The sequence below is a fragment of the Laccaria bicolor genome, genomic scaffold (genome assembly GCF_000143565.1).
Source record: "Laccaria bicolor S238N-H82 LACBIscaffold_24 genomic scaffold, whole genome shotgun sequence".
Taxonomy (NCBI): domain Eukaryota; kingdom Fungi; phylum Basidiomycota; class Agaricomycetes; order Agaricales; family Hydnangiaceae; genus Laccaria; species Laccaria bicolor.
Window position 1 is genome coordinate 385148 of NW_001889895.1, and position 27348 is coordinate 412495.

General features: G+C 49.5%; 14 protein-coding genes across 14 annotated transcripts; 8 read left to right on the top strand and 6 right to left on the bottom strand.

Annotated features, from left to right (window-relative positions):
• Positions 1-1070: 1070 nt before the first annotated feature.
• Positions 1071-2646, top strand: LACBIDRAFT_329942 (uncharacterized protein; the record flags this gene model as incomplete). Its single annotated transcript, XM_001884081.1, has 3 exons — positions 1071-1428; positions 1553-1787; positions 1851-2646. 3 exons carry the CDS (start codon positions 1071-1073, stop codon positions 2644-2646), a joined length of 1389 nt encoding a protein of 462 aa, XP_001884116.1.
• Positions 2647-3894: 1248 nt separating this feature from the next.
• LACBIDRAFT_303545 (uncharacterized protein) lies at positions 3895-6459 on the top strand (the record flags this gene model as incomplete). The annotated part of the gene is made up of 7 exons (XM_001884082.1): positions 3895-4173; positions 4236-4250; positions 4303-4597; positions 4658-5252; positions 5308-5788; positions 5851-6039; positions 6118-6459. 7 exons carry the CDS (start codon positions 3895-3897, stop codon positions 6457-6459), a joined length of 2196 nt encoding a protein of 731 aa, XP_001884117.1.
• Positions 6460-6666: 207 nt separating this feature from the next.
• LACBIDRAFT_303546 (uncharacterized protein) lies at positions 6667-8951 on the top strand (the record flags this gene model as incomplete). Its single annotated transcript, XM_001884083.1, has 8 exons — positions 6667-6894; positions 6955-6969; positions 7028-7289; positions 7347-7908; positions 7961-8456; positions 8518-8715; positions 8768-8840; positions 8896-8951. 8 exons carry the CDS (start codon positions 6667-6669, stop codon positions 8949-8951), a joined length of 1890 nt encoding a protein of 629 aa, XP_001884118.1.
• Positions 8952-9233: 282 nt separating this feature from the next.
• Positions 9234-9935, bottom strand: LACBIDRAFT_303547 (uncharacterized protein; the record flags this gene model as incomplete). The annotated part of the gene is made up of 1 exon (XM_001884173.1): positions 9234-9935. The coding sequence occupies one exon, from the start codon at positions 9933-9935 to the stop codon at positions 9234-9236; it is 702 nt and encodes a 233-aa protein (XP_001884208.1).
• A 1255-nt stretch (positions 9936-11190) lies between these two features.
• LACBIDRAFT_303548 (uncharacterized protein) lies at positions 11191-11832 on the top strand. Its single transcript, XM_001884084.1, has 4 exons — positions 11191-11221; positions 11272-11461; positions 11511-11630; positions 11684-11832. Exons 1-4 carry the CDS (start codon positions 11210-11212, stop codon positions 11737-11739), a joined length of 378 nt encoding a protein of 125 aa, XP_001884119.1. The 5' UTR covers positions 11191-11209; the 3' UTR covers positions 11740-11832.
• A 716-nt stretch (positions 11833-12548) lies between these two features.
• Positions 12549-12740, bottom strand: LACBIDRAFT_303549 (uncharacterized protein; the record flags this gene model as incomplete). The annotated part of the gene is made up of 1 exon (XM_001884174.1): positions 12549-12740. One exon carries the CDS (start codon positions 12738-12740, stop codon positions 12549-12551), a length of 192 nt encoding a protein of 63 aa, XP_001884209.1.
• A 1776-nt stretch (positions 12741-14516) lies between these two features.
• On the top strand, positions 14517-15067 carry LACBIDRAFT_329944 (uncharacterized protein; the record flags this gene model as incomplete). Its single annotated transcript, XM_001884085.1, has 4 exons — positions 14517-14528; positions 14579-14768; positions 14828-14908; positions 15012-15067. 4 exons carry the CDS (start codon positions 14517-14519, stop codon positions 15065-15067), a joined length of 339 nt encoding a protein of 112 aa, XP_001884120.1.
• Positions 15068-15324: 257 nt separating this feature from the next.
• MISSP10.4 (GPI-anchored small secreted protein) lies at positions 15325-16046 on the bottom strand. The gene is made up of 3 exons (XM_001884175.1): positions 15764-16046; positions 15600-15706; positions 15325-15527 (listed from the first exon to the last, which is right to left on the bottom strand). Exons 1-2 carry the CDS (start codon positions 15992-15994, stop codon positions 15641-15643), a joined length of 297 nt encoding a protein of 98 aa, XP_001884210.1. The 5' UTR covers positions 15995-16046; the 3' UTR covers positions 15325-15527; positions 15600-15640.
• Positions 16047-17479: 1433 nt separating this feature from the next.
• Positions 17480-18391, bottom strand: LACBIDRAFT_252064 (uncharacterized protein; the record flags this gene model as incomplete). Its single annotated transcript, XM_001884176.1, has 3 exons — positions 17480-18038; positions 18094-18234; positions 18297-18391. The coding sequence occupies 3 exons, from the start codon at positions 18389-18391 to the stop codon at positions 17480-17482; spliced, it is 795 nt and encodes a 264-aa protein (XP_001884211.1).
• A 640-nt stretch (positions 18392-19031) lies between these two features.
• LACBIDRAFT_303552 (uncharacterized protein) lies at positions 19032-19443 on the bottom strand. Its single transcript, XM_001884177.1, has 2 exons — positions 19298-19443; positions 19032-19247 (listed from the first exon to the last, which is right to left on the bottom strand). Exons 1-2 carry the CDS (start codon positions 19424-19426, stop codon positions 19200-19202), a joined length of 177 nt encoding a protein of 58 aa, XP_001884212.1. The 5' UTR covers positions 19427-19443; the 3' UTR covers positions 19032-19199.
• Positions 19444-19752: 309 nt separating this feature from the next.
• LACBIDRAFT_303553 (uncharacterized protein) lies at positions 19753-20761 on the top strand (the record flags this gene model as incomplete). The annotated part of the gene is made up of 3 exons (XM_001884086.1): positions 19753-20142; positions 20195-20522; positions 20577-20761. The coding sequence occupies 3 exons, from the start codon at positions 19753-19755 to the stop codon at positions 20759-20761; spliced, it is 903 nt and encodes a 300-aa protein (XP_001884121.1).
• A 1013-nt stretch (positions 20762-21774) lies between these two features.
• Positions 21775-22769, top strand: LACBIDRAFT_174464 (uncharacterized protein). Its single transcript, XM_001884087.1, has 3 exons — positions 21775-21887; positions 21942-22082; positions 22136-22769. Exons 1-3 carry the CDS (start codon positions 21793-21795, stop codon positions 22692-22694), a joined length of 795 nt encoding a protein of 264 aa, XP_001884122.1. The 5' UTR covers positions 21775-21792; the 3' UTR covers positions 22695-22769.
• A 283-nt stretch (positions 22770-23052) lies between these two features.
• On the bottom strand, positions 23053-24713 carry LACBIDRAFT_329947 (uncharacterized protein; the record flags this gene model as incomplete). The annotated part of the gene is made up of 4 exons (XM_001884178.1): positions 23053-23462; positions 23523-24222; positions 24490-24536; positions 24587-24713. 4 exons carry the CDS (start codon positions 24711-24713, stop codon positions 23053-23055), a joined length of 1284 nt encoding a protein of 427 aa, XP_001884213.1.
• A 284-nt stretch (positions 24714-24997) lies between these two features.
• On the top strand, positions 24998-26677 carry LACBIDRAFT_329948 (uncharacterized protein; the record flags this gene model as incomplete). The annotated part of the gene is made up of 5 exons (XM_001884088.1): positions 24998-25609; positions 25675-25720; positions 25925-26035; positions 26084-26150; positions 26527-26677. The coding sequence occupies 5 exons, from the start codon at positions 24998-25000 to the stop codon at positions 26675-26677; spliced, it is 987 nt and encodes a 328-aa protein (XP_001884123.1).
• Positions 26678-27348: the final 671 nt, after the last annotated feature.

The window sequence follows — 27348 nt, forward strand, 5'->3', positions numbered from 1 at the left end:
TTCCAAATGGGAATTTGAACGTCAAGGGACCGTTGCTACCCTATGAATCCAGCTTGGAGAGGGATTGTGGTTGCGTATGATACCTACATTCATGGTCCCCGGGGCGATAATGCGACTGCCTCAAGGGCAATGGCGCCGGAAGGGTTTGTTTCGATAGTTGATGAGCGTGTTGACGATGAAGGTTAAAGTTTGCGGTTGTTTCTTACAGTGGCTTTCTGTGTACAAGAAATTGAAGTTGATTTTCAGATGAGAGCGAGGTGGTAGGCTTGTATTTCCGCGATTGCAAGAAGGGAGATAGACCAGCAGACGGACATCTTGAGGGAAGCTGACTTTCAGTCTATGAGAGGAAGAGCCGATGACGTCGGTAACGGAACGCAAGATATGCGAGGTGGTGGCTTGTTTTCGCAATGACAAGAATATCCCGGGAATCAGACGAGCAGACGGACATCTTGAGCCACTTGGCCTAAGATGACGCAAGAAGGGTTAGTTGGTACATGCCTTTGAGACGATGCAGGATTGGCCTACATATGAAAATGACCGAGATGAAAGGTGCGCTATCTGGTCGGAATCGGTACCGAATTGTTGAAACGGGCAGTTGAACGTTGAGGGACCGTTGCTATCCTGAATCTAGCCTAGGCCAGTGGATATGAATGGGTAATCGTGAAAGCGCCTGTGTTTTTTAGGGCCAGTGGGACGAGAGTCCTTCGGCCTGAGACCGAGATCATCATAGCCTGCACAGCAGCACAGGTAATTGACGAACATAAGGTATTACTGAACGTTGCCCGAGGTTGACGTAACCGAAAAGGCCTTGGAATGGTTTTGTACATATGTGTGTCTGCAGGAAGATGATTTGTCAATGCCTGTAAGCCGGATTTCAGATTGCCATCAAACCTCAAGGCGTCCAGATGGTGTACTGTAACTGTGAAGTTCAAAGATAAGGGTCGAGTGGCCATATGCACGTGTTGTTATTGTGGACAAACATAGAAATGTCACGGTGGCCGTCGTTGAATGGACTCTTCTCCATCTCTGTCGATAACCAACGCGACTTTTTCTCCTTTCCTCACCAGAACATGTTTCCCTTCACATTTAAACTATCCGTTCCCGGCCTATCTAATCCATTCTCCGCTTCACCTGTCACTCCTCCGGAACTGCCACCGGCCCAGGACCGAACACACACTCATGAGAAGCGTCCTCGCCGTCCGCGTCAACGCCCATCTCCGAGTCCGAGTCCTTCGCTCTCACCAACACCACCACCACCAGCATCGAGGAAAAGAGGCTGGGAGCCCACGTTCGCTGAACCCAGTCGATCGACTGCCACACTCGCCTCGTCTGCTGGTTATCTCGACACGCCGGCAAAGTATAGGGAGCAGCTGATGACGCCGAATGATCATCATGAATACCACGACATCACCATGAGTGATACGCCAGGTAAGTTTGATCGACCATTGAATTTCTCAATTCAACCCCCTTGTTGCGTTTCATATGCATGCTGCATGATGCAAGCCTTGTGTATCGCACGTGTTTATCACTGCGATGAGTATTTGAACCGCAGAGTTGTGGATGTTGGTTCTCAGATACACACCAAACACTCTTTGCGCTTGCTATTTTCGTTTTTCTTTATCGCTCTCCTTGTTTCAATTCATGATGCTGCTGGACCGCCTCATCCTCATCTTTCACGTAGAACTCCCCCCCGCTAAACGCCGCCGCGGCCTCGCAGGCTCGATCGTGTCAACAGCCCTCAGCGCTGCGCTCATCGGCACCGCTGTAGGGCTCACCGTCTATCGCCTGTAAGCACCCCCTCCCCTCCTCCCCACCATCCAATTTTATCTAACGCCCACCCTTTTTTTTAGCTGGAGAGATCGCGGCAAAGAAGCCCCACCACCACCATACCAACAAGAATGGACCCCAATCGAACAACACACCCGAGTCGTGCAGGTCACGAATACACCCACACCCAACTCGACTACACCCTCGCGTTCTCGGAAATCAAGACAACAAGTATCGTCACTCAAGCGTCCGGTCGCACACCACCGGAGACCCCGCGTCCGCCCACACACCTACACCACACCACCCCATACCGCCTCTTCTTCGTCGGCGGTATTCCCACCCACGCAGCCCGAGTTCAGCTTTCCTCATCCCCAAGCACAAGCACAAGAAGAAGGAGAAGAACAAGGCCCGGTAGCAGACCAGATGGACTGGATCGGTGATAAACTCGCTATGCTCATCGAAGAAGGCAAAAGGGCCCTACAGAGCGAAGTGGTGGTTATGAGTGATGTGAAGGAGGACGAGGTGGATGATGGGAGGGGTGTTTGGGATGATGAGGACCCCCAACCCCGTTCGCTATCGCGCTCTAGTTCTTTGAAGCGCGCTTTAGGGGGCAGACGTTCTTTTGCTGCCCCTTCTTCTTCTTTACCCATTCCATCCGCGTCGCCACGACGTGGAGGGTTTGATGTGCCTTCTTCCTCCCTCTCGTCGTCCTCTGCTGTTACACCGAGGAGAAGCCACTCGCGTGGTCTTTCGTATGAGAGCGCGCTCCCGACAAGCAGCTCGAAGGAATTTGAAGAGCCTGGTGCGTGGGCTAGTCCTGAGCTTCGGGAGTCGATGGAGAAGGCGCGGGCTAGGATCCTTGCGAAGAGGGGATCTTAGTCGTTTTTTTTGTGGTGAAGCCACTACTTACCGTCTTTTCGCGGATGCGAGGGCGGGCATTCCTTTGATGATTGATGATCGCGCGGGGATCATACTTACCAACTCACCCCCCCATGGCCGGTAACCACTAACACGACGAATCCTCCCTCGAGAGCTCAACGTCTTTGGAGATATCGTCACCACCGACAATAACCCCTCCTCCACTGCCCCTTGTTTACCGTATACTGGTGCTGACTTAGGTTGGCCTACTCACCGCCCACGGCCGATAACCACTGACACAACGAACCCTCCTCTGAAGCCTCACCACCGACAACAATATCACCACCGACAGAAGCCCTCACAACCGACAATATCCCTCACCACCGACAATCGACAATAACCCCTCCTCCACTATCCTCGCCCTTGATCTGCCGTATCCTTACCTACTAACCGCCCACGGCCGATAACCACAAACACGACGAATCCTCCTTTAAAGCCTGGCGTCTTTGGAGATATATCACAACCGACAGACAATGACCCACAATACTCCTCACCGCCGAATAACCCTCACCACCGACAACTATCTCACTGACAGAAGCTCCACACCTACTTACTGCCACAGCCGATATCACTGACGCAGCGAACCCCCTTCTCGTAAAGCTCAAACGTCTTTGGAGGTATCATCACCACTGACAGTAACGCTCACCACCGACGATAACCTTCACCACTGACAAGTACCCCCACCACCGACAACAACAACCCCCACCACCAACAATAGCCCTCACAACCGACAATAACCCCTCCTCCCCTGCCCTCACCCTTAGCCTAAAACGGGTGGCTGGCATCTAACAAACCCCTTTACGCCCTATACCCAAAGCCTGACATATTCACGAGATGGAAGGGTCATGCGAACGGAAGAAGAATACGTAGATTGTACGAATAGTTGTTTTGGAATGGTTTTAGAGGAGAGCTTAATGGAATATTTGTGTTTTCTTTTTTATGGATGAGCGTGTTCGATTGGTCCGCGTTTTGGGTTGTGCGCCCTCGTTTGTTCAACGAGGTAACGGAAATGAACTATACCCATACGGTCCTTCACCGCAGGCCGCACTCCAAAAGCCCACGTCCATTTATAAATAAGTGACCCTGCCTGCCGTCTGCCGTCTGCCACCCTGCATACGCACTATATATTAGGGACGTGCATTGCCAATGATGGCACGTAAAATAAGTGAAAAAAAACGCGTCTTTCTGGACCACACCTTGACCACACCCATGGTTAACCTCACTCTCGGCGCCACGGTCCCCATCGGCCCAACCATCTCTGCACGGCTCAAAGACCTCCTAACCAAAAACAACAATGACTCCAACGACTTGCCTACCGTAGAAGACTACCTCTCCCAAGAAAACCCACCTAAATTCAGCGGTGCGCTTGGGTCGGGTAGGGCAGGCCAACAACTCACCACTGTTCCTTGCGCGAATCTGAAACGCCAGGTGCCGGGGTCGGGTCCGTTTGTGCAGTGTATGAGTCCTGGGACTTTGGTATGTTCTCAGGTGGGTTCGGAAGTACATATTTTGGAGACTGTGAGGTGATGTTGACGCGTTTTTTTTCGTAGTGTCTTCTTGTCAAGGTACGCGATCCACACCCACTCATTCATCATACGACCTCCTAACGCTACCTAGTACTGCTCCGCAGAATGCCAAAAACAGCACTGGAAAAAACACCGCAAAGAAACCTGCCAAAGCCCCTTACTCGACTCCGAGTCGGATGACGCGTCCCAGCCTCAGTGGGTCCCCGCATGGTTCAAAGAGAAAAGGCAGCCCCAGTTCGTAGGTGAACAGCCTGAAAGCCCTGTCCCCCGCCATTTAATCACGAATTATAATATCACGCTGTGGGGCGAAACGCCTCCTGTTGATCTTTTGAATTTGGAGGGGAATGAGGGGGAGGTTGGGAGGGGGTATAAGATTTGTTTTGCTCGTACGTTATTCCTTTTCTTTGTTGGGTGTTGAAATGAATGAATGAATGAATGAATGGCAGGCAATCAAGGAGGAGACATCCGCAACCTCGTGCATACAGTCAACTCCCTCCCGGAAGATTTCACGGGAACGCTGGATATCCTGTACCACGACCAAAAGACGATTCAAGCAGGACACACCCTCCTCGTCCTCTACGCGCTCCTAAACCCCGAGTTGCCCATCGACGAAGCGGCAGAGTTCGCAGTGCACTTGATGTACTCTGCAGCGCTCACAACACCCATGGCGGCTTACCTCTACCGGTGCATACACACCATCTACGGGGCCTTTGAAGGCCTCGACGGGAACCCGTTCGACGATGCGCATAAAGGCAAGACGTACGATGCCAAGCTGCCCATTCGGGGCGGTAGGACTTTGGAAGCGGTACACGAAGCGTGGATGTTGGGCCTGTTCTTGGAGCAGTACGTCTCGGATTACAAGCTCAAGACTGCCCAGCGCAAAATGGCAAAGGTGATGCAGAACCCGAAGCGTGAGGATTTCGCGGAGCGGTTTATGGTTCCTTTGGAGGGGCAGCATCGGGTTGGGATCACCCATTTTCGCAAGTCGGGGATTTTGCTCCCTTTTAATGTGGATGCGGCTCATTTTGATCAGCCTAATCGGTCAGTGTGCCATACACCTCTTCTCCCGACTAACAAACTGAAATGTGGTGTGTAGACTTATGCATGGAAATATGGGGGAATGGTTCGCACGACACGTCGCACACCCCCTCTCAGGCTGGCCCGTCTCCCATCTTCGACAATCAGGCTTAGCACACGGCGCACTACCCACCGACATCTGGGGCTGCTTCTTCTTCCACGTCAAATCGCAATTCCAAGAATTCGCAAGGAGGGTGCAGAAATTCAACATCAACATCACGGTAGCTACGCTCCCCAGAGACGCAATACCTCAAAGGATTCGCGATGGTAAACTCGGCAAGGCTTTCCAAAGAGGAGGAGGATGCTTCGATAGGATCGATATGGGGTTGATTGTGGATCCGCATCTGAGGATTAATGATACGCTCGAGTTGTGGATCCCGTTGTTGAACAAGGAGAACCCGCACGCTGAGATGCTCATGCAAATCAACGAACTTGCCTTTCACGCAGAGACGGCTGCGCCTAACCTCTCTGATCTGATGATCACTTGCTCCAAGGCCTTGGTTCGTGTCATACCTCAGTTTCTATCTTTTCGCATGAATTTTGAAGCTGATACATAAGCCAGAACCTAGACTTGCGACGAATAGGGAGAGAAGGCCAGACCTCCCCGAGCTTGTATCGTATCATGGAATCAGTAGACGCGTTCCACGACAATTCTGATGCGTTCAAGACTTATTTCCGTGGTCTTGGTGTGGAGAGAACGGCTGCTGCTCTTGGAGTTAAGGCGAGAGATGTGCATAGGATTCATCCACAGGTAACGTACCTTTCCCTGCTTCGCTTCGTTGATTATCTTTCCTTCTTTGGGGCTGATTCTTGATTCTTGGTACCTTAGCGGCATGGCGTTCCTGTAGGATCGCCTGAACATACGATTCCCAAGCTCAGTTCTGCAGAGTTTTATGACCTATGTGAGTGTTCTTCTGATGCTCCACCGGCGAGGGACTCTTACAGTCCTTTTTTCAAAAGTCACATTAGGCAGCGCCGACCCAGCAACGCGATACGTAGAATTTGGGGTGGTCGTCAAAGCATGAAAGTACCCTCGGTCTGTCCTATGTCCGGACTTGATTTGTATCTACGCACGCAAAGGAATTCTAGAAACTCTGCATTCATCATGATTTCATACGCTGACTCTCAGACTCTGACGAATCATCCCTTCGAAATGAATGTAATCAACTGATTCCAGAACCACTTGTCCATTACGCTTGGCTACCTTCCGGAATGCAAGACGTAACACCCACTTTTATCCCGACAACCCGCGGGATTAACAATGGTCTGCTTCTTCGTGCCTATCAGCAGATGTATAAATGCGAGTGCCTGCTGAAGGAGGGTGATGTAACGGCGACACCCTTCCTCCTCCTTTCTTGTTCTACCTCTCAACTCCAGGATGATGGCTGACTACCAATACTATCGTTCAGTGATATCCCGCATACGAAGACCCAGCGTGAGGATCACTTACCGCGAGCGAAAGTCCGACGAGTTGAGCCTCGAGACATACATGTCTTACGGGCTTGGCTCTTCAGCCAATGGAAGAACGGTGTCGCAGATACTTTGCAGTAATGACCGCGCCTCTGAAGGACGGTGCACGGATCCCGGTTTGATGGCGTGTTCAAGGGTGAGTTGACTTTTCTTTGACGATCGAAGTCATTGGCTGATGGCAGAATGAATATTTCAGTGTGCCCTCGTAAAGGTGAACATCAGGTCCTGATAAGGATCGAGAAAAGTTGGCTGATTGCAGAATATCGCAGTACTGCTCTGGGCGATGTCAACGCCAACATTGGCCCAAGCATCGCGTTGATTGCGAGCACCCGTTTGTTGACCCAAAGTGGCAACCGAATTGGGTTGTAGAAGAAAGAGCGCCCTTATTCTACCGTCCGAAAAGTCGGACCGTGTCGCCAGCTCAAGAGATACATCGCCTATGGGGACATTTTCCAGCGTATGACTGCATACAGATGGGCCGCAACGAGGGTCTGGCCTGCAAGGATTATAATTTCAAGATTTGTCTCGCTGGTAAAGTCGTCCTCCACTCCAGGTGAAAGAAAGTTCCTTCTGACAACGAGCATCCAGCTACAAGCGACATTCGTAACCTCGTCAAGACCATCAACTCCCTTCCGAAACACTACCAAGGGAAATGCGATATCCTTATCAACCACACCGACTCGGTGGTTGTCACGCGCAACCTCCTCATCCTATACGTCCTCCTCAGTCCTGGACCCTCAATCGAAGAAGCAGCCGAACTCGCCACACATTTGATGTATTCTTCCAGACTCTCTCCCGCGATGGCTGCCTACTTGAGACGGGCCGTTCAGGACATATACGGTGACGGCCCAACGGACGGCGATATGTCCTTCCAGAGCTTTATGAAGACAAGGGGGAGGGGGAAGCTCTTTTCCGTACAGCCAACTGCGGGAATCAAGCGTCCGATAGAGATGCTGCTCTCGCGGTACGAGCTCCCCAAGGCGATGAGGAGGATGCGGGACGTCCTGTTCGATCCCTTCCGCGTCGATGATAGACATCAGATGCTTTCAGGACTCAAGCCCGTACATCGTATGGCTCTGAATCAGTTTTGGAAGACTGGCGTTTTGGCGCCGTTCTCCATGGATGTTAGTCCTTTCACAGAACCCAATCGGTACGTGGATATTTTTGTTCAACGACATGGTGTATTGATTTGATTCCCCCAGACTCATGTTCTCCGCGAAAGGGGGATGGCTGGGCCAAGAAGACGATATCAACCCCCTCCACGGCTGGGACGTATCAAGTGTTCAACGTAGCGGACTCAAGCACGGGCTGGACCCATCCGGAGATATTATAGGATGTCTCTTTTTCCACGTCAAGCAGCAGCTCCGGGAGTTCAGCTTGCGCGTGAAGGAGTTCCACATCAACATTCACCTCACACAGTACGATTCCCGCTTGTTATCTAAAGGTATCGCCGCGGGGGTCTTGCCGGCCTTTGACCGGGCCTCCTTTGACCGTGTGGATATTGGCGATATGGGTGATCACCTCGGGATTAAAGAATGCTTGGCGAATTGGGGACCATTGCTGAACATAGCAAATCGCTATTCTTGCCTCGTCATGCATTCGACTAAATGGTATCATGATCGACCGTATGTAACGGCGAGGGATAACCCGAGGGTATTGGACTTCCTGAAAGAACGGTGTCAAAGTCTGCCTTCTGTGGTAAGTGCCTTGACTGGTTCCATTGGGAAATGGAGGAGTTAAACAACCCCGTTTGCTCAAGGACTCGCGCCTTAAACAGCTGCTAGCACAGGGGGCTCATTCTCCTTCTGTGTATCGCCTGATTGAATCACTGGACGCGTTCGTTGATCATGGAGAAGCCTTCCAGAAGTACCTTCTCACTCAGGAGCTGAATGAAGGGGAAGCGACTGTGGAGGACTTGGAGTTACGCCTCAGGACGCATAACCGAGTCCACCCCAAGGTAAGCCTACTTGGACTCCTTCACGTTTGTGTTAACTGACAATGACTGTCAGAGGTTTGGCGTGCCATTGGATGCGCCCGAACAGACGCTACCAAACTTATCGAAGGACGAATTTTATAACCTCTGTATGTTTATCACTTTCTGCTTGATGTTATAGGCCCTGATCGAAGAGGTCTGTAGTCACGATTGGAGGTGCTGAGTTGCCGGTACGATTCGTAGAGTTCGAGCCTCTGTAAGAGCGATCGCTCTTACACGTCATAGTTGGATGGATTTGCTTGTATACATATATAGACAGACGATCAGCCCAGGCAGCTGACTAGCGGTCCATTGATTGAGTTCGGACGTGAAATAGGACACTGTAGTATTTCGTGCAGCGGTAGAGCAGATACTACCGTGGTAGGCGATTGGTAGCAAACGATGAGAAGCGCTGGCAGAAGTGTACTTTATGTTTAGTTCAAATTTGACAAGATGCAAATGTAACTCACTTTGTGTATCTGCTAAAGTCATACAGAAGAAATCTATGGGTCCATAGCCGGCGAAAAGGGTGGTATTTGACAACTCGTGTATTGTCGTCGATGGTAGAGCAACGGTAAACTGTCATCGTGGTCGCTCGGAGAACTCTCGACACGTGTGACACGTGCAATGAAGAGCTTTGAAGACGGACAATCTTCCAACGGGGGCTTCATCATTTCCTCACTGCTCTCTCCCCTCGACAATTCTAAATCGTGTAGGGGTATGGCCTTTGAAACCAGTTTACAAGATATCGCCCCCAACGAATCATCGATTATCGGCAGACCCTCCTCCGAAAGCGAATAAGGTATCGAGGAAAATGGTTCTGGGTACAAGTCCGGCCTTGAGAATTTGACAGAAATGGAGGCTTGCTCTGCAGAGAGCAGGTTCACAACCATGTGAGATGCTTGGTCTGGCTGGGCTGCGTCAAGCGAAGATGCCATTCGAGAAGGCATGCGCAGGGCAAATGCAATGAAGGGGTATGGGTCCATCGCTATGGACGTGAATGACGACAAGGTCGCGCCATGGAAGGTGTGCGAGGTGCTGGGGGAGTCGGGTTGCATGAAGGACGTGACGACGGCGACGGGCTGTGCAGTTTCGCGTAGGAGGGCTCGTAGTTTGTCTTTCAGACTCGTTGAGGCGATGTGGTGGCTTTGGGCTACATTTTTTAGGGATTTTGAAGCTGTCCTGGTCCTAATGAGTCCGAACATAAGGCCAGGCTTGCAGCTTTCAAAGCTTGAAGTTTATAGTCCTCTTCGTCTCACGGCTTTCAAGCCAGAGAGAGACGATCGATTTGAAGTGTTATGATCCCAAATTGAGAGAGCAGAGTTTTGGCGCAATGGGTGAGCGGAAGTTGCCGAATTCCAGATTGGCTTTCGCTGCAACATCGCGGTTTTCAGGCAACCTTCAGGCCGCAAAAGACTTGACCCAGGCTCTCACCTTATCCACTGCAACGAGCGCATATCTGGCGTCTTATGTCATTCCTGTCAAGTTCAGATTCTACGTAATGGAACGCGAACGATATTATCTCGTTCTTCTTCAGCGCCTCTCCACCAATGCCTTTCTTTCTGAGTATTTCCGCCTCGACCGTTTCTGGTGGCAGCTTCAACACCGTGACCATTGGCAATAACGGAGCTGTCAATGTTGTTTTCGGTCCTAGGCCCCCTTCGTTTCCCAGCGACGGGAATCAAGTCTTTTTCATTGTAGGTCAATCCTGCATCGTCTCAAAGATATGTAACTAACCCTTCTTGCGTCATCTTAGGCCAAGTGACTCAAGATGTCCGTCTGCTCGCCTGATTCCCTTCTTGCAATTGTGGAAATACAAGCCACCTTCTCGGATATCTTGCGTTCCTTCGGTGAACTACCGACGTCATCGGCTCTTCCTCTCATCTGAAAGTCAGCTTCCTGTAGTGCACATAAAGCCACTGTAAGAAACAACACAACTGACTTGCATCGTCAACGTGCTCAGGTTTTTTTTTCGTCGATAGGTCAATTTCCCGCATCAAACAAGCTACAAATGATGCAATTGACCTTCCCAGGCGCCATTGCTCCTCCAGTCCTTCAGGCAGTTGCGTTATCGCCCTCGCAGTCGATCCGGAACTGCGGTGGATTACTTACCTTGATAACGTTATTCGTCAATTAGGCTTTTCATGACGTCGTTCATCGATCTCCTCTCATGTCGTTGCATGGTACGCACGGGAGTGGCACGGCTTTTTACCTGTACCTGAAAAGGTCGATTCCGTCTGGGGGGCACACTCCGAAAAGATACGGTCATGGGATGCTGAGTTAAAATTTTCAGTGCAGCTGGTCCTTATCTGTTTCAATCTGCACCAGTCACCAAACAATCCTCTCCTAACACACCACATTCTGGGGTCGCGACGTCCACATGTCTGCCAAAATAACGCACCCCAATTTTGAATCCGAATGCATAAAATCCTGTGACAAGCCGTTCATCAGAAGACCCCCACTCTGAACTGTGGTTGCAATGCCTGTCTCCGTTGGTGCAACGATTCTTATGTTCAACACATCTCTGACGCTCTTTGGCAGGTGTCCAAGAAAGCATCGGCGAACGTTTCTACTCTCCAACATATAAAAAACGGCCTCCACCTCCGCGATATATTTGGCAACGAAGATGGTGGACCCCCTTTCACTTTTGGCATTGCGACAATCACCAAGCACGACAGTGGAGCAACGGCTCACAAATTACCATATAATTTATATATCATTGTCACAGAGGGTGCGTGTTGCTGCATTCAAGGGAAAAGTTGGACTGACAATAGCCGTAGGCGAGATATCTATGGGAGATGATGCCAAACCTGGAGACATCTCAGTCTTGAAGCCTGGCGACGTTGCCCGCGTCGATAAAGGTACAATTCTCACCTGTTTCTCCCCAACTTCGGGAAAAGGCACGTTGGGATTTATTGCTGCATACCCTCAGGCTAATGTTTCAACTGGACAGCCTATTACGTTGGCCAACATGAATTTGGGAGTGACCAGAAGAAACATCTTGTTTGAACGGCCCAGCACACGTTTTCTCTTTCTGTGTTGTTGTGCTATTCTCTAGCCACGCACTTAATGTGCGCCTGAAATATCATTTTTATCGTTGTCCTATCGCCATGAAGCTTGGTTGTGAGTTAGCTACAGCAATTGAATGCACGATCACACAACCATCACATGGAACACCGTCGAATAAGGACCACGATATGATATACCTGACAGTTTGACAAGCGTATTGACATTATAACCTCTTATAACCTTCAATACTTATTTTGAGAGGTTTGATTCATTCTTGAACCTTAGCTTATCTTCTTCAAGTATCGGTCCGTAGGGGGCAGCAACACTGATGACCGAGACGACGCGCCACTCAGACCCACGCGATTGTGATCAAGACCGTCTTTGAAGATGGCAACCCCAGGAAAATATATCCCAGGGACTGAATCTGGGCTGAGGTTCGGATATGAGTAATACGACTCTTTCGAAGTCTCGTACAGGGTGGATGAATAACAAAGTGCTTCCTCCTAATCCCAAGTAGATGACGTCATCGTAGCTATCGTTGAAACGAGCGTCTACCCACTTGAGTCTTCGAAAGACTAAGGACGCTCTTACATGTCATAGTTGGATGAATTTGCTTCAATATAGATAGACGATCAGCTGACTAGCGGTCCATTGATTGTGTTCAGATGTGAAATGGGACACTAGTAATTCGTCCAGCGGTAGAGCAGACTTACTGTGGTAGGCGATTCGACGAGAAGCGCTGGCAGAAGTGTACTTTATGTTTAGTTCAAATGTGAAAAGATGTAAATATAACTCACCTTGTGTATCTACTAGAAAGAAATATATGTGTCCATAGCCGGCGAACAAGGTGGTATTTGACAACTCGTGTATTGTCGTCGATGGTAGAGCAACGGTAAACTGCCATCGTGGTCGCTCGGCGAACTCTCGACACGTGTGACACGTGTGACACGTGCAATGAAGAGCTTTGAAGACGGACAATCTTCGAGCGGGGAATTCATCATTTCCTCTCTGCTCTACCCCTCCAACAATTCCAAGTCGTGTAGGGGGATGGCCTTTGAAACCAGTTTACAAGATATCGCCCCCAACGAATCATCGATTATCGGCAGACCCTCCTCCGAAAGCGAATAAGGTATCGAAGAGAATGGTTCTGGGTACAAGTCCGGTCTTGAAATTTGACAGAAATGGAGGCTTGCTCCGCAGAGAGCAAGTTCACAACCATGTGGGATGCTTGGTCTGGCTGTGCTGCGTCAAGCAAATATGCCATTCGAGAAGGCATGCGCAGGGCAAATGCAATGAGGGGGTATGGGTCCATTGCTATGGACGTGAATGACGACAAGTCGCGCTATGAAAGGTGTGCGAGATACTGGAGTAGTCGGGTTGCATGAAGGACGTGACGACGGCGACGGGCTCGCAGTTTCGCGTAGAAGGGCTCGCAGTTTGTCTTTCACACTCTTTGAGGCGATGTGGTGGCTTCGAGCTACAATTTTCAAGGATTTTGAGGCTGTCCTGGTCCCGGTGATTCCAAACATGAAGCCAGATTGAAGGCTTGAAGTTTCTAGTCGCCTTTGTATCGCGAGTTTCAAGCCGGAGAGAGATTATCGATTACTTCTTGCGTTGAGTATTGTGAGTAGTATGAGCACTTGAAGTTGAATTCTGGTTGAGCGGAAGTTGCCGAATTACTTTCATCATCGCTCACTGGGCAGCTTTCAGGCAACCGTAAAGGGCTTGACTTACTTCAAGTTGCAACTTACTTGGGTCCACTGCGATGAGCGCATATCTGGCGTCATATGTTATTCCTGTCAAGTTCGATACTACATAATGGAATGCGAACGACTCCGATACAGTATACTATCTCGTTCTTCTTCAACTCGCGCCTCCGACTCACCAATGCCTTTTTTCAAAGTATATCGGCCTTGAAGCTTGAGCGTCTGTGGTGGCAGCTTTGATATTAGGTCAATCCTGCATCGTCTCAAAGATGTGCAACTAACCCTTTTTGCGTCATCTTAGGCCAAGTGACTCAAGATGTCCATCTGCTCGTCTTTTTCTGTGGAAATACAAGTCACCTCCTCTCATGTCTTGCCTTCCTCTAGTGAGCTACCGACATCATCGACTCTTCCTCTGATCTGAAAGTCGGCTTCCTGCACACAGAAATCCACTGTAAAAAACGACGCAACTAACTTTAGTCTTTCATCGTCAACGCGCTCATTTTTTTTTGTCGATAGGTCAATTTCCCACATCAAACAAGCTACAAATGACGGAATTGACCTTCCCAGGCGCCATTACTCCTCCAATCCTCCAGGCAGTTGCATTATCGCCCTCGCAGTCGATCCGGAACTGCGGTCGTTTACCCTGATAACGTTATTTGTCAATTAGGCTTTTCATGACGTCGTTGGCCAATCTCCTCTCATGTCGTTGCATGTGCAGGGGGCGTTTTACTTGTACCTGAGAAGGTCGATTCCTTTTATTGGACACTCCCAAATGGCAAAAGATACGGTCATGGGATACTGAGTTAAAATTCTCAGTGCAGCTGGTCCTTATCTGTTTCAATCTGCACCAGTCACCAGACAATCCTATCAAACACGGCATCACAAGGCCCCGTTAGATAACCGCCACATAGAGGTTATCCCACTTTCATCCCACCATCCTACGAATTTGGGGTTGCGACGCACACACGTCTGCGAAAGGAACGCAACAATTTTTCAATCCGAATGCATAAAAACCTCTTTGACAAGCCGTTCATCAGAAGATCCCTGCTCTGAACTTGAACTGTCGCTGCAATGCCTGTCTCCGTTGGTACAATGATTCTTATGTTCAACACATCTCTGACGGTCTTTGGCAGGTGGTCAAGAAAGCATCCGCGAACGTTTCTACCCTTCAACATTTGAAAAATGGCCTGCACCACCGCGATATATTTGGCAATGAAGCTGATGGACCCCCCTTCACTTTCGGCATTGCGGTAATCACCAAGCACGACAGTGGAGGGACGGCTGCCAAGGTACCAGGCAATGTATATGTCATTGTCACAGAAGGTTTGTGGTACTGCTTTCAAGGGAAAAGTTGGACTGACGATAGCCGCATTCATCCGTAGGCGAGGTATCCCTGGAAGATGCGGCCAAACCTGGAGGCATCTCAGTCTTGGAGCCTGGCGACGTTGCCCGCGTCGATAAAGGTACAACTATCACCCTTTCTTCCCCAAATTCGGGGACAGGCACGTTGGGATTTATTAAAGCTGCATAACCTTGGCGTTCATTACTGAAATTTTTACTGAACAGTACTTTACGTTGCCCAACATGAATTCGGGAGTGATCAGAAGGAAAACATCATTTAAACGGCCCAGCTCACGTTTTTTCTTTCTGTCTTGTTGTGCTATTTGCTAGCCATGAATTAAATGTACGCCTGAAATATGATTCCTGTCGCCGTGAAGCTTGGTTGCGAGCTAGCTACAGCATTTAAATGCCTCTCGAAAATCCACGCAGTTGCGGTCAAGATCATCTTTGTCGATGATACCAACCCCGGGAAAATTAATCCAAGCGAATGAATCTGGGCCGAAGTTCGGCCATGGGTAATTAGCACGACTCTTTCAAATTCTCGTGCAGGGTGGATGGATAACAAAGTGCTTCCTCCTTCTCATACATATTTCCCAAGTATCCTGCTGGTCAAATACATAAGAAAATCTGCATATCTGTAGTCCGTTTCTAGCTTTATAATTAACGACAGAACAAGGCGAGAGTATTTGAGGTCCGTAGGTGGTCGAATTTATATTGATTAGAAACTTCAAAAATAATAATCTAAAGTAACCGCAAATTCGTCACGTAAACTTGGTCAGAAAAATCTAGGCAAGCGACACGTTAACTACTCACCAACTTCGGACCAGGAGCGCATACGCGCTTCGCGTAACTATTTAGCAAGGAATCGCACTGGCGGGGCAGAAAGCGTCGATGGCGTTGTAGATCAACGTGCCGTCAGCCTAGTCAAGGCCATCAATAAGCATATGGTGGTAAGAGTGCGGTGAATCGCTGCGTACCACTTTGTAATCACAATAATAAACCACTCCGTCTTTCAAGAATTGGCAGTGGAGTGGGTCGCTTCCAGCCTGCTGTTGGAACTTGAACTGTCCTTGATCGGATGGGCATTTCCAGCAAGCTTGAGCCGCCGCCGCTTGGGCTTTAGGCGCCGCTTGGCCTTGAGGTACCGCTTGGGTGGATGCGAGCAGGGCGGTCATGAGGACGGTGACAATTGCATTGAAGGAATGCATTTTCGAGCTTAGTTATGGAAGTAGTGGCTTGGTTTTGAGGAAGGAGTGAAGGTTTTGTTTGATGATTTTGAACTGGAGAAGTGAGGCGCTTTTATATAGAATCCTTCATGCATCCCCAACTTGAGTCGGAATTTTCGGGAGAAACTGTTCATGCCGAAATGCTTTCGGAATGGTCATCATACAGGGTCAAGCCCGCAGTGACCTATTGAAACGTAGAATCCGCCCAGGTCAATGTTTGATGCTTCTCGCGACGCGAATTACTGCGGGTCAAGAATTTTGATTGTTTCCAGTATAAACTGCGATATGCCGCAAGTCTCAAATATTCTTCAAGAAAAAAGACACGGTTGGCGGCTTACCTCGATTGCGTGGCGAATTTGAAGTAGAGAATGAGAAAGTTAAGATCTGTGAGTTGCAGTGTCAATAAATTTCAGAATTCGTGATACTCAATGATCATACCTCGGGTCACGCCTCCTTTTCCAGAGATTCTGCAGTTTTTCAATGCGTGATCCGGCGGGTCCGAAGAAGAGTGAGGTGCGCAGCTGCTCCACCCACCGCGTGTTTGAGCAGTTGCACGCAGCGGAGAATGTGCCGATTCACAGTCCAAACTTGGTCCAAACTCTCAAAGGGGACCGAATTTGCTGCGTTCAATAACGAATCCGAACTGCAACATCCACCAATGAGTTTATGGTTCTTTCAATAGAGTGTAAATTGCTTACCCTAAACGATGGTTCGCCCAAAGGGAGTTCTCAAGTTGTCCATGTCACTTTCACAGACTCGTTACAAAGTCTTGGATGTTGCTTGGTTCCTTCGAAATCGGATGCTCTTTTTCAAAATCGGAGGTTATTAAACGTCTGGCGGTGTAAAGTGGCCGGCTCGCTATCGAAAATCAGCCTCGTAACGACAGATGTTTGTGTCTTTCGGATTTCCTGTGCGTTGGCTCCGGAGGCTGTCCGGCGACTCACCATCGTCCGTATATCAATCAAACAAGGAGAATTCTGTTTGCCAATGAGTGAGTTGAATTGGAGACATCGCGGGAAATGTTACCCGCTGTTGGTGTTTAAAATTTAGTGAGCCATAGCGGCGCTGCGCAGCACGGCTAGTAGAGACCCGCGTTTTACTTGGAAGTTGGTAGTAGAAAAAAAATGTAAAGAAGCCTTCGATTTCAAAGCAAAGAACCCGCAGCAAATCTTTGTGAAATGTGAACCACTCCTTGAGAGTCCATGGCCTTTGGAAGTTTTGAGCGGATTTGGTCGTTACGGTTCTGATCTTCAACGTGCCCTCGTGACTAGTTGTTGATAGTTGTTGAATGTCAAGGTCCCTGGCCAGACACCGCGAACAATGGGGGATAGGATAGCAGCAGCGGGAAGAACAACCTGAGAAATGACTCATTTTGAATCGAAGTCTGTTGCTCACAGTTCAAAAGAAGTGTTACCAGGCTATGGATACAGTTTAGGTATGTAGGGGTACAGCAAAAATATCCTCAAATCACTCCAAATCAAAGACCAACAACTCAGCAGCTCGGTCGCCCACGTTCTCCACCTCCAAGATGGCACCCTTCTGCTTAACGTCCACATAAGCCCCATCCCCCTCTCTCAACTCCACCTCGTCCCCGCCCTTTGTGCTAAACTTGACGCTGGCGCCGGCCGCCTGCCGCTCGTTATAGCCACTCGTCTGGATAACATGCACATAGGCCTTCTTGCCCTCCAAAGACCGGCTGAGCGCCTTGCCCGTCCCAAGGATCGACGCGTAAAGAGTCAACGCGCTCTGTACCGGGGCGGGACCCTCGCCCTCCCTAGTATCCTTAACGCCATCCGCCCATACGGGCGCTACGACCTTGGCCCACTTGTCCGTCTTATCCTCGTCGGTAAAGTGCCGAGTGAAGTATTTGGGCTGCAGACGGGATGTGGCAGGGAGGGACCAAATCTGCAAAAAGTGGACTTGTTTGGTTCCATGGGCTTTTTCGGAGTGGGATATGCCAGTGCCGGCAGAGGTGAGTTGAAGGTCACCCCGTTTGAGGACCTCGGTATTGCCCATGGAGTCTTTGCTGAGGTTGGGTGCGTAAGATAGATGGACGAGAGGAATGAATAAAAAAGACGTACTGCTCAAGTTCGCCGGCGACGACGTATGAGAAAATCTCAAACTCGCGGTGCGAGTGGGTTCCAAACCCTGTGCGGGGCGCAACTCGGTCTTCGTTGATTACGCGCAGAGGTCCGAAGAGCTCGTGCTTATGATCTTGATACCTGAAGTAACGAATTAGAATCTTGACTTGATAAAAGGAAAGAAAGAAAAAAAAGATGCGTACATAGCAAATGAGAAGGTGTGGAAAGATTTGAGCCAGCCGTGATCGGCGTTGCCTCGTTCCTCGCTCTTCCTAGGGGTGAATTTCAAGGAACTCATGCCGTCCGTGACAGTAGATAGATAGTTGGAGATAGCTGCAAGGTGTTGGGCCCGAAGGTTGGCTTTTGCAAGTCTGAGTAGTGAGGTCAGGTTGGGAATGAGGTTGAGGTAGACGACGACGATTATATAGACGGGGATGAGGGCGATGTGAAAGAAAAGACGGGATTTGGGTCGCATGACAGAGCCCTAAGACCGGGCTGTAATAAATAGGGCGGCATCGTCAGCATCCTCGACATGATGGAAGCAAGATTTGAAGTCAGATTTCCTCTTTTGTGTCGCGACAACCCACGTAGACACGTGCCCCTCCGAAAATTCCCCTGTTGCTTGAATATTGCTTACTGAGCTCGAAGACCATGGGTGTATAATCCACACCGGTAGTGGCATTTCTGTGCACTCTTAGGCCGCCTCCAAGACTAGGATTTCCCCAGGAAAGGTCGACGAAAAAAAAAAAAAACTTTGGGCCTCCGACCAACCTCTGACCGGCCAGTTTGCTTTGCTTGAACGACGCGTAAGCTGAAGAGGTCTCTGGGTTTTGTTGTCGATTCATCGAGAAACAAGTGGGTCCGTCGTCCGCACTGGCTGAGCGCGTGGGGTGGGAGGCGGAGAAAAAGTCAAGATGGCAGAGCAAACAAAGTTAGATAAAAGCATGGCTATTTATGTACGCCAACTGTTCTGCACGCCGCTCTGCTTTGCGAACAACATTTATACAAATCGCAACTGTCTGAAGGAGGGCTATCGAGACTTCTTCACGCCTGACACTTCCCCATTCCAGAACTTCCACCCTGCAAGGCTAGTTTCCGCGTCCTCACTACTCAAGGTCGCGTCGCTGCGGGTTTTCGAGGGTAGCGATTGTGAACTATAAAGATGTTGAAATTCAAGAAACAAGGGCAGCTGAATGGGAGGTACCTTGAGCAGTGGCTCGTCTTCCTCAGAGACCCTCAATTTTTTCAAGGCTTCCAGAACCTGTTCCGGGTCACACAGATACGTGGTCCCCAGGCCGCCGTAACCACCCAGAAGCTGCCCAGCCCAAGCCATCACTATTCCATTTATCTTTTTCGTCATGAAATAAGACTTTGTAGTGGGGTGTTCTCTGATTTTCCGTGACGCGAACAAGACATAAAATCACCAATCGTGACAAGATTTGGAAGTTGTTAAAACGTTGACAAATACCCACAGCCATCACTTCGTCATCGCAAGACTTTCGTTTCAACGTGTTCCTTCCATTTTATCAGTTCGACTTAGAAATTCAGCAGCTAGGGGTAGCCCGTATTCCCTAACATTACAGTAACTGAGTAAGTCCAAATACCTTAGATCTCACAAACACTTTTGGTCAGACTCCTCCTAACTTAGATCTCACACCTATGGCTCCAAGGTTCATCTCCAGCATTCTTCGACGTCCCAAGGCTACATCCGAAAGAACGCTCACGGAACGTCAACAAGAACTGGCCCAGCGGCAGACGATAGCGCAGGATACCCTTGATCGCACCCTCGCCATCATATCCGAGCACCAAGATCAAGGTGCTACCGCTGACTCAAGATTCATTTCTGGGGACGAGCTGCCGCCGCTCGACCAAGATGCGTGTCCGAAGCTAATGTGGGGAGGGATGACGGTCTTGGACTCGGATTCCTTCACTGCTGCGAGGGACATTATGAAGGACAACCCAGAAGCCCAGGGGAAAACAACTGTTTTAAATCTGGCCAGTGATCAACTTCCCGGGGGTGGATGGATCCATAGTCTTTCGAAGACTCAGGTACGTAGACATTCGCTTGATAGCTATAATGACGTCATTTACTTCGGATTAGGAGGAAGCACTTTGTTATTCGTCCACCCTATACGAGACTTTGAAAAAGTCGTATTACCCATGGCCGAACCTCGGCCCAGGTTCAGTCGCTGGGATTTATTCTCCTGGGGTTGTCATCTTCAAAGACGATCTTGACCACAACTGCGTGGACCTTCCAGAGGCAGACAGGCGCGTCGTCTCGGTCATCACTGTTGCTGCCCCCCGCGGGCCAAAACTTACAGAAGATGAGCTGGGGTTCAAGAATGAATCAGACCTGGAAGACTTGAAGGGGAAAATCAGGTTGGTTTATCGTATCGCTGGACATAATAGGCAGACATATCTTGTTCTTGGTAGGTTTTATTTCTATGACCACGGGTAAGACGCCGTATTCATCTTAAATCCAGGTGCTATGGGGTGCGGTGCATACCGTTGCCCCCCTCGGTTAGTTGCAGAGCAGATGAAGTCAATTCTCCTCGAATCAGAATTTCAGGGATGGTTCTCGCAAGTTGTGTTTGCCGTTTATGGTCGCTCGGGACCTGCCGCCGCCAACTTTCAGATATTTTCGAAGGTCATGAGGTCTAGAGGGTGAGTAATGTTGTAACAGTGCTGCTGTTACTCGCTGCTATGAGCTATGGGAACGTCATGATGATAAGCTACGTTTGTGAGCTTGCACAACTCCTAACACATCACAAATGGAGACTCATGGAAATTAAATGACTGACCGATGAAGTTGTGTCTCTATGAAAAAGATTATAAACGTTAGATCCAAACTGTAATATCCCAATCCCGTACCTCAACTCTAAAAACCTGTGTAAGTATCAACCAAAATTCATAGCATGGCTCCTTCATTTCCATCTCGCCCACTTTAAAATCCTAAGGTCGTGGAAATATGGGAGTCTGCAATTTCAACTACGACAATTTTGACGAAGGCATCCCCCCCGGGCCCGATCTTCTCTATCAACCCGTTTGCCCCGCCATCCTCACCCTTTCCCTCCTTTTCCCCCGCCTCCTGCCTCATGCGCTCAGTCACTGCGGGCGACGGACCGACTCAATTCTCAACGAGACAGAAAAAAACGCAAGAACCTCAACGAGGTTTGGCTTTCTCGTCGTTCTGGCATTGAACGCTGGCTGGAGGCCCGAAGTTCTTGCGGTCGACCTTTCCTGGGTAAAATTAGTGTTTGGACTAAGCGCAGAAATGTTATTAGCGTGCTATCCAATGGTACTTAGACTTGGATTATGTCGACGCGCATGAAGTTTTCTCAATAACAAGGGAATGTTTGTCATTGTTTGGTGCAAGTTTGGTGACCACGTGTCTACGTGAGTTGTCGCGACACAAAAGAGGAAAGCTGACTTCAAATCAACTTCAAATCTTGCTTCCATCATTTCGAGGATGCTGACGATGCCGCCCTATGTATTACAGTCCGGTCTTGGGGCTCTGTCATGCAACCCAAATGCTGTCTTTTCTTTCACATCGCTCTCATCCCCATCTATATAATCGTCGTCGTCTACCTCAACCGGCTCATTCCCAACCTGGCCGCACTATTCAGACTTGCTAAAGCCAACCTTCGTGGCCAACACCTCGAAGCTATTTCGAATAATCTATCTACTGTCGCGGACAGCATGAGTTCGTTGAAATTTACCCCCAGGAAGAGCGAAGAACGAGGCAACGCCGATCACGGTTGGCTCAAAGCTTTCCACACCTTCTCATTTGCTACGTACGCCATTTATTTTTCCCTTTATCACGTCTAAATTCTAATTCGTTGTTTCAGGTATCAAGATCATAAGCACGAGCTCTTCGGACCTCTGCGCGTAATGAACGAAGACCGAGTTGCGCCCCGCACAGGGTTCGGAACCCACTCGCATCGCGAGTTCGAAATTTTCTCATACATCGTCTCCGGAGAAGTCGAACAGTACGTAGCTTTCTCCATCTACCTCGCCACCCTATCTAATCCAATCACCTCAGCAAAGACTCCATGGGCAATACCGAGATCCTTAAACGCGGTGACCTCCAACTCACCTCCGCCGGCACTGGCATATCCCATTCCGAAAAAGCACGTGGAGGCAACCAAGTCCACCTTTTGCAGATTTGGTCCCTCCCCGCCACAGCCCGTCTTCAGCCCAAGTACTTCACTCGGCACTTTAGTGACGAAGAGAAGACGGACAAGTGGGCCAAGGTAGTCGCGCCCGTATGGGCGGATGGCGTTAAGGATACCAGGGAGGGCGAGGGTCCAGCCCCGGTACAGAGCGCGCTGACTCTTTACGCGTCGATCCTTGGGACGGGAAATGCACTCAGCCGGCCTTTGGAGGGCAAGAAGGCCTATGTGCATGTTATCCAGACGAGCGGTTATAACGAGCGCCAGGCGGCCGGCGCCAGCGTCAAGTTTAGCACAAAGGGCGGGGATGAGGTGGAGTTGAGAGAGGGGGACGGGGCCTACGTGGACGTTAAGAAGAAGGGTGCCGTCTTGGAGGTTCAGAACGTGGGCGACCGAGTTGCTGAGCTTGTGGTTTTTGATTTGGAATGATTTATGTAAACTCTCGCTGTACCTCCTACATACCTGAATTGTACTACTAGCCTTGTAACAAACCCTCTTTTACTCGCAACAGTACGCGTGCTTACAATAAGTTCGGTCTTTGGTCTTTGGTCTCTGATCTAGACTCTATGTACCTGAGTGAGCTCAAGCCTTTTCCTTCAAGCTTCATACATTGCACCGGGCACCGCGAGGCTTTCTAAAAAACCGAAAGAAGACAAAACTGCTAAGTATCGACACCGGCACCACACAATATTAGATTTGAACTGAACTACTAATAAATCTTGGAACACTGGTTCGATGATATCACAACAGTGACTAGTGACTACTGACTACTGACATCAAGATCAATTTACTTGATTGGCCAAGGCTTAAGATGATACGCCCAATCAACTTTATCATGAAGAACCTCGACGTGATCCTTAGAGTTCTTCGCTGGATGAGAAACAACGCCCTCGAACTTATGAACACCATTTTGTTCTTGGGTGATGAGCCGCGTAGCGGTCGGGTTTGGGCTTATCCCGTGATGGCCCAAAGCATGATCTGGCATCATGGTATACTCCCTGCCTTTCCCCGTCATCCAAGGCAGTGGAACAGTCTTACCCTGCCCTTGATTAGCAGCGTTTTGAAATACTTTGGGATGTTTCCGGTTATCGGACTTCTCGACCTTGCCGTCCACAGTGTGGCCAACCTTTTTACCAGGTTGATCATGTAAATGCGCGTTGAAAAGAGCTTGTCGAACATCCTTGCCCTTGTAAACTCCTACAAATCATATCGTATATTTTAGGAAACCTGAACCTTAGAATGTTGCAAAAGACTTACCATCTAGGGGCGTCTTGAAGGTTGCCTTGCGATCGGGGAAAGTTCCAGTCTTTATCGAAGCATCATATGCAGCTTTGGCCAATTTATACTGCTCTCTCTTGGGATCTTTTCCCTTGAGAAGCACCGATTCTGCGAGTCGTTGGCTCTTGGCAGCCAAGGAAGGGCCCGTCTTCTCAAATTTCTTGTAGTAAGCCTTTCGGATTTTCTTGTTCCCGTTCCAACTCTTCTTGATTTCTTTAGCAGTTTTGGCACGTTGAGCGACATGAGTCTTCGGGTCAATCTTCCATTGCTGAAGCTTCTGGTTCGGCTGGCCGACGTTTTGTTTTTTAACGAAGTTTTGGTGCTTGATTTTGACAGCCATCTGTCGATTACCCTTCCGATCCGCGACCTTCTCTTTCTTTGCAGTAAGAGACAAGGCAACAGGTCGTTGTTTGGCGTTCTTCGCCGCCGCTAATGAGGTGGCACCCCCTTCTTTGCATTTGTTCCTCTTGCCGTTGATACAGGCCGGACCTTTGGTCAAGCCGTTATGGCCAAAACCTGGCTTGGGCGTAGGACGGGCCTCGCCGAGTGCTTTCCTCGCCTTGCGAGCTTGGGTCTTGTTCTTGAACCCCTTTTTCAGGCGTCCGGCGGGGGCTGAGAACTCGGGTGTGCGCACCTCAAGCCTGCCCTCACCCGGCAGTGATTGGCGGTTGAATGCGACCTGATAAATAAATTATGAGCAGGCACAACTGCAGAACAATGGGTGAGCGTACGTTTGTGATTGGTTGGCCAAAGGCTGGAGGGGTATGACTGCGAGTGTCGAACAATTCCCGTGCAGTGGACCTACGCTTTTCTAGCACGGGTCTGGCATTACAGAAAAGCCCAAATAGTAGCAGAGTCGAAAAGGAAAGAAAGATCCGATTGAAATGTGTCATGTCTGTTTGTGGGTGAGGGTTTTTATATAACGACCAGTCGGTTGGACACGTACCTTGTAAATGTCGTGAATCGGATCGTGAAGACCAGCTTCAAAGAATTCTAAAGAAGAAGGGTGGTGAGGTTGAAAACGGGGGATGGATGGCACGCACTACAAAGGACGCCTGGAGACCAGCCCAAGGTATCTGCGAATTGACCTGCACCTTTTAACAAAAATTCGAGCGCCAGGCATACGCCGAAGGTAGACTGAACATGCATGTCGAGCAAAACGCCGATCATCTTCGTTGTGGGAGACTAATTCAGTAATTGTCAGGCAAAACGCCGATCATCTTGGTTGGAGACCAATGGACGAAGATACAAGACGTTGGCAAGTTACGAGAGATACCCAGAACCGACTCGGAGGGGTCCACCAAGTGTGCCACGTTGCTAAGTCGAACCAAGCGCTCAAGAGCACTAATATCCTCAAAGGGGCAAGTACAGCCTTTTTGAGAAGAATGACGAACAATCGGCTCGGGCATCCAGAACACTTAACCACGATCACCTTTGTGCACACAATTTGAAGTATGAACGGAGACCACTACGACGACGACCCCGTCCTTGAAGCCATCCGCTCCTCGTTCCGTTCGACGGATGCCACCGCGACCACCAATCACCCATTCCTTGACTTCTTTCGAGAGGATCCCAATATTGCGACCATTTGCGGCCTGAGTGACTTCCTTTTCGAAGTATCGCGCTCCAATCCCCGCGACATCGACAGCGTTCTCCTCGTTGCGCGCCATGCAGAAGCCGATGAATCACTACCGACTGTGTATTGGTCCCGAGAGCGACCAGCTGCAACGTTTGGTGAAGTATTCTTTGTTGACTTTGGGGATAAAGTGGGAGCGTATCTTGAAGACGGGCCATCAGACCGACGATCATTCCTCGCTGCCTCTCTTTTGTCGGGTCGATCCAAGGCGCTTCATGTCCTTAGCAGCCCAACTAACGCCGCAGCCATCACCGATGGCCTGAAGTTGTCGAATTACTTTGAGTGGGACAATGATATAGCTAGCACAGGCGTGGCTGGCGCATGTCTGCAGCTTTTGGGTGGTTACATAGACCTTCCTCACCCACCGGAAAAGGTTCTTGAAGCCTTGAAAAGTTTGAGCGTTTCCAGGGAAGATGAGCCGGTACTCAAGGTACCTTTATGTTCCATTCGGCTGCACTTGTTTCTTTGACGTTGATGTGACAAACATTTTTGTAGTTCACAACAGCCATCCTCGAAAGCCCGCAGCGACGAGACCTCAGTAGTGAGGAAATCCTGGCAGAAACTAGCCTTGCAGGGTGGAAGTTCTGGAATGGGGAATAAAATGGGGAAATGTCAGGCGTAGAGGACCAGCCTCCGTAAACAGTCGTGGTGCGCGTGATTTGTATACTAACCCTGTCCCTTACATCGGACACCTGGGGCTTGAAGCAATTTTTCTTGTTTACTCCGCCACCATCAACCTCTCCAGAATTCACTGTAGAGGGTCCCAATCTGATCCTCGATGAAACGGCTCTTCTATACCGACCCTTGGGTCTAGAAAACTGTCAGTTTCCTTTAGCAGCGCTTGAACGTCCACGAGGTGAGTGGTATAATCATTACAGTGATACTTGGCTAACTACCGACGAAGGCCTCAAGGCTGACCAAAAACATGAATGGGATTTCATCACTAGAAAGTCGGGAAACAAGACTTTATTGTGAGTAACAACTATCTTTGCGTCGACCCCCATTGTTCAAATTACCTTTAATCAAGCCTGAAGACAACGCTTGATTCTGCTCGACATCCATTTGAAACACGCTGGGGAAAGGAGATCCGAGAAACTTCAGAACTGCGATTGAAAATAAGGAATGGAGAGTGCGTCCTGCTCAACAAACACCTCAGGATGACCAGGCGTAATCGTGGTGTCCGGGTCAACGAAACCCGCGCTTCACAATCGAAACATCCGCAATGTAATTGTTAAGAACGGGTTGATAAAGAATCCTCGGATCTTGGGTTCTGAGACGAAGGAGTCGAGGACACGTACGTGTCCTCTCCTCTCCTGAGATATGATCGTACTAACTTTTCACCTGCAGACACCGCTCCCGGACACCGGCCAGAAGTTACCAACGAGGGAGTCAAACGGGTAATAACCGAAGTTGTCCTCAGGCTCCGCTGGCGGATGTTAAGGGAAAGCAATGCCAATGTCCTCGTCCTCGTCAGGGGCGGCCGGCTTCCGGAGTCTGAACTTGCGACTCCCAATTTCATTGGGCGAATATATAAACTCAAGATCTAGCATTGTCGGCTACCCTACATTCGCTTTGGTGACGAAGGAGTGCGCGAAGCTCATGGTGGGCCACTGCTATAGCAAATGCAAGGTCAGTTGCATTATTACTCGCTTGATTATTGCCTTACACTTTGCCAGGTTGTCATCGTAAACAAGACCTCCCCTTACTTCGTTTGCAGGAGCACAACCACCTCATGCCCTTCAGTTCACACTACCGTTCCTTACCGGACTTGACGAATGAGTTCAATTTCAAGTGCCTCAACTCCCCAAAGCGTTGAAAGGATTCGTAGCGCATGGGAGCTTGGGCTATGAAGTGCAATTGACGCGGCTTCTTGAGAGGTATAGCTCGCGTCAAGGTTCAAGTTGTCTTGTCGTTGATGGTTGAAGCTTTCAAAGGCAAACATAGGGCTACAAACAACCGAGACAGTCAACCACATTTGACGTTTCCCCTTCCTCCTCGTGGACCATCTCAACAGCGCTACCAAGAACGAAAAGCGTCAACCGCAACTCGTTGCCACAAGTTCAAGCCTTTCCGCCTGCGGGTTTCCTCTTGACCAAGGCAAGAATGTCCAACAAGAAATCAAAACAGGCATACCTGACTTGCCTTCAGGTTAGCCATTGCAGAACGTTG